Source organism: Castanea sativa, chromosome 5 (genome assembly GCF_040712315.1).
Source record: "Castanea sativa cultivar Marrone di Chiusa Pesio chromosome 5, ASM4071231v1".
In the NCBI taxonomy this organism is placed as follows: Eukaryota; Viridiplantae; Streptophyta; class Magnoliopsida; order Fagales; family Fagaceae; genus Castanea; species Castanea sativa.
This window is the reverse complement of record NC_134017.1, coordinates 65,346,966-65,351,979: the sequence shown is the minus strand read 5'-3', so window position 1 is coordinate 65,351,979 and position 5,014 is coordinate 65,346,966. Positions and strand designations below refer to the sequence as shown.

At 33.9% G+C, this 5,014-nt stretch overlaps 1 protein-coding gene across 1 annotated transcript; it reads right to left on the bottom strand.

Moving 5' to 3' along the window:
- Positions 1 to 916: 916 nt before the first annotated feature.
- LOC142634074 (uncharacterized) lies at positions 917 to 3,669 on the bottom strand. Its single transcript, XM_075808349.1, has 3 exons — positions 3,247 to 3,669; positions 1,442 to 1,663; positions 917 to 1,306 (listed from the first exon to the last, which is right to left on the bottom strand). The coding sequence occupies exons 1-3, from the start codon at positions 3,439 to 3,441 to the stop codon at positions 1,088 to 1,090; spliced, it is 636 nt and encodes a 211-aa protein (XP_075664464.1). The 5' UTR covers positions 3,442 to 3,669; the 3' UTR covers positions 917 to 1,087.
- Between the last annotated feature and the right edge of the window lie 1,345 nt (positions 3,670 to 5,014).

Here is a 5,014-nt window from a genome sequence, read left to right as displayed (position 1 = left end):
TAAAACTTCCCACTACCCCATGTACACCACCAAAACTACCCCATGTTCCTATAAATAAAAAATAAAAAATAAAAAATACTCCATGTTCTAAAAAAATAAAAAATAAAAAAACCTACCCCAAGTTCCTATAATAATTTTTTTTTTAAACCCCACACAAAAAAAAGGTCTCATTACACTTGCAAAGTGCGTGTGATGAGGCTAGTTCCAATTAAACACATGTTCAGTTTCTAAAAAAATTAAAATAAAACACGTTTGTCATGCACTATACAGATATCACATGAAACAGGATAAAAGAGAATAAAAACAATTTGAAATAACTGGACTGTCGAGTGATATCCAGTGAATTGACTTGAGCTTATTTTATAACTTTTTAAGTGGGCATCTGGACCATAAATAGTGACTATCATATTTTCCAATGAGATTGAATTGATTCACTGCGGCATTCCATAGCCTTAAAATGAGCAAGTTCTTTTATATTAACAATTGTTTAATTGCAATCTAAGATTTAAACAAATAATTTTATTTGTTTTTTCAGAGGTTATGTGGCCAACCTTGACTAATATTGTTGAGATCCATAACCGATCTAAGAAAATTGGGACTAATGCTTTATCTCCGCTGCTGTTGATTTAAAGAGGTTATCATGCTATGTCCATATTGCACAACCAACTTGTGCATCCAAATGTCATGGAAAGAACTTCACCCAAAAAAAAAAAAAAAATGTCCTGGAAAGAACTACGAATTGATTTGGTTTCAACAAAGTGCCTAAACATCCTCCTGAGTCTTGATCTCAAAGGAGTTGATATCTTTCTTTTTATTGGGAAAGTCGCAGGAGTTGAGGTCTAATCTAATTCAAATATTATGAGAAATTAAAAATCAAAGAGGAGCTTCATATCAGAATTAAATGAAGCCGATCACAAAAACACAATGCGGGATCCTCATTAACCAACTTTAATTAAAGGGGCTTACAAAAATATATATAAAAGGGGTAAGAAATTGTGTTCGACAAACAAAAGGCATGGTGTACATAACAATTGCCACACTAACAATGCATGGAAGTCAGACTGATGTCAAACCTGAAACAAAATTATCAGCTGCTTCCCCATTTTCTCAAAACACTCTCCTTAGCAGAGGTACCGCCATAGGCATCCTTCTTCGAGATATCAAAACCAGCATGACCATCTGGAGATGTTTTTCCCAAGATTCTTGATGTTATGAAAGCTAATCCATCTCTCGTTCCTCGTAAAGCATATAGCAATGGGTTGAAGATGACAGCAAGCATCAATTCACCTTTTGCAACTATGAGATACTGCAAATGCCAACAGCATAAAACATGATAGATAGAGAGAGAGAGAGTGCATACTACATACTCATAGTCATAGTGTTATTTTTGACACTGACAGCATTTTAAAAGAAATTTTAGTGGTAGAAGGAAACTGCTTACCATGATCAAAATACCTAATACAGTGAGAATCGCTTGTTGTGCTTCTGGCCAGAAATGGTCACCATTGGACCAACCAAACCTTCCACCCCATCCAAACCAACCACCTCCACCAGCATCACCGCCTCCACCTACCTCCTCTCTCTGCTTAATTTCCTTGTTCCATTTCTCAAATTCACTTTTCTTTCCACCAAGCGCACCTTCTAAAGCTTTCCTAGCTCGTTCCTGCAACCATAGACACAGTAAAGCTACATTGACAAAGGATATAATAAAGCTGCAATATAAAAAATTATACTTTACAATGTACAACAGTTTAATCTTAATTTCTCAAGATTTTTTTGTTGTTCAACCGCCAGATGGGACAGGCAAGGTCAGTATATCAAAAACAAATCAGATTGGGCAAAGAGGAGCCACCTGTTAGCTTAATGCATACAGAATTCATCAGGAACAAGCTCCAATGAAATCTACAAAATGGCAATATAAAAGGCTCTCAATCAAGGTCTCTTAATTTTTGGCTAATACCACTTCCTCATCATGTAACGGTTCCTTGGAAATCCAAAGAAACCTTGTTCCAACTACTTTGAGTGGGCTACACGTTGGCCATTCAATCCTATCTAAACCATATACTATATCAAACACAAACACTGTTGCACAAGCCTCACTGACTGAATGTCAACATCACATGTTGTTGCCATGAATAACCCAAGTGTAAATTAAATTTCAGGCTATAGAACTAACTTGATTAAACATTGGGAAATCTGCTTTATACTCAGCACAACCCACCTTCTTCTAGAGGCTGAGACAATCCATATCATAACACTCTAGACACAGCAAGGGCAGATCATACCAATCATGTGCATCACTTTCTCTTGTGAACCCTTCTCATGCATCCCCATTATACTTGAAAAGAAACCAAGTGATATCCTTTCTTGGCCACTCTTGCTGCTATTTTCAAACTAAACTGGTTCGTAACTTTCCTTCATGTAATATGCACTAAGGACTGCCACATTAAAATTGTTGGGGGGATAAACGGGGCTAGTTAGGCGATAACCACAGAAGTTACAAAAATTATAGTTCGAGGGTCCAAGATAAATCTTGAGATATCAAAAGATTACAAATGGAGATTGCTCTATAGTTGGTGGTGAGGGTTAGTGACCACTTCAAAGACAGCAGTTTTGTGTGTTAAAACTCATGATTCCCTGGACTTACAGAATGAGATCAAAGGAGAGTCCGAGTGAGCAAATGACTTGTTTCCTTCCAATATCAGTTTGTATAGATATTCTTGTTTTTGTTGATACCACTATGTATAGATCATGTTAAGAACATTATCCATTGTTTGGTTGACACTCATTGCTAATCAAACCCTTCTAAATTTGAGCTGAAATATTGCTGGAATGAATAAATAACATACGTCATAGAGCATTTCATGTTCAACACAAGACCCAGTATAGATATTACAGATAAAATCCAAAAAACTTATCCAAAGTTTGAATTTGATTTCTTTGCTTAACAAATAAAAACCTTTAAAGAAAAATACCCAATTGGGTTTACATAGATAAAGTCTAAAAATCTCATCTAAAGTTTAATTTTGACTTCTTTGCTGGGAAAAAAATAAAGTAAAATCTCATCAGGGTTCACCTTAGTTTCTCATTTCCAAGTGTTATCGACAACTTTACTAAACAGTTAAACCCCATTGAACTTAAAAAAATAAATAAAAATCAACAAGTTTCAAGCTTTTGCACTATCAAACTTCCGCTAAAACAATAAATAAGTTCCAGAAAATATCTCAGTAGCAAAAATTTTTGTACCTCTTTCCGGTTGTCAGAGAAAAGGCAAGAAAATCGTCCATTACAGGTGAGTTTCTGCTGCAGAGAGCTCCAAGTCTGGTTTACATTGTCATGAAGAGTCGAAGAGGTGTATAGGGAACGAGATGACTCGGGGCGAGTAGAGGGCGATTTCCAAATGGTTTGATTTAGTGCGCTTAGGTTCAGAACCTGCGCCATAGTTGGTACCCCCGAATGTTGAAGAAATTCTCTCTTTTTTTTTCTTTTTTTTAATTGTTAGAAATTATCAAGCTCTTAATTGGAGGTATCACTTGGACTAACTTGGATGGTGGTTCTCCTCTCTCTTTTGGCCAATGGGTGTTGAATACTTGGATCGAAATGTTAAAGAGATGGTCTACATCTACGACATTTTTATATCAAAACATATATGATATATGATAAATTCTTACTCATTAATAATTGGGGTTTACTACTTAAATTACTTTTTTATTTATTAATAACTATTAATAACAATCTAATTATATAGAATTTATTGTAAAATTATTATTAAAATGTTATGAACATAGTATTTTTTAATTTTAATCGACCTAACAATCAACTTTATTTATTTATTTATTTATTAGAACCTAACGATCACGTTGATTAATTCTATGTATTTTTTTTTTTTTTCATTTATGGAAGAAGATAACATATTATCACATCATTTTAAAATTGAGTAAAATGCAAATTAAAATACACTCTTAAAGAGGTGTTTAGATTTTATATTCTAAAATTTCAAAATTTAGATTTCACTTCCTAGCATTATATGTTATTTGGATTATCAGTCAATTCGTCTATTTTTGCTAACGTATTCATTAAGTGACACATTTGCCCACCATGTGTTCATTAGGTGACACATATGTTATATGAGTATCATATGTGACACTTCATCAAATAAAAACATATTACATTAAATTGAAATTATTCCAAGTATTTAAATAACTAAAATATATTTTAAAAAAATTTAAAAAATCCAAAAAATCTAATAAAGTAAAATAAATATTTTTATTTTTTATTTTTCATTCCAAATGGTCCAGGATGAACTCATGAACATAATCAACAAACCCAACAAATTCAAACGTAGAAAAATCACACAAAATTTGAATTAGCCACAAACCAAATTTCCTCAACAAATTCGAACACAGCAAATTTGAACTGCATCATATTAAACCCATAGAATTTAAATCTCAGAAAATCAAATAAAATTCCCCAAAGTTCCTTAACTTCTCAGCATAAACCCAAAGTTTTCCTATTCTGCCTTTCTCTTACCTCCATTTATATTCACCAATCACTACACTGAAACTCTCACTATGAACAAACCCAAATGAGAACCCAATAGTAGAACCCATCATCGTAAAACACAATGAACCCCTCTTGCAAACAACGACCATACATTTTACAGAGAAAATTCATAATACCCAAACAAAAGTTCCTACTGCTTCAACTTCAGAAATCAAAGAACTGGTGCTACGAGTCCGCTTTCACCAAATTAAGGCTCTGATTCACCATCACCGACCTCAAACAAAAGTTCTTAAGTTCTCTCTCTCTCTCTCTCTCTCTCTCTCTCTCTCTCTCTCTCTCTCTCTCTCTCTCTCTCTCTCTCTCTCTCTCTCTCATGCTTCTCTCTTGCTATGATGGGTTTTGAGATTGGGTGGGTTGGCTTGAGTGAAATTTTCTTGTTCATTGCGTTATTGAATGATTTTATCTTTGATTCTTGAAGGAGAAATGCAATGTACATAATATTTTCATAACA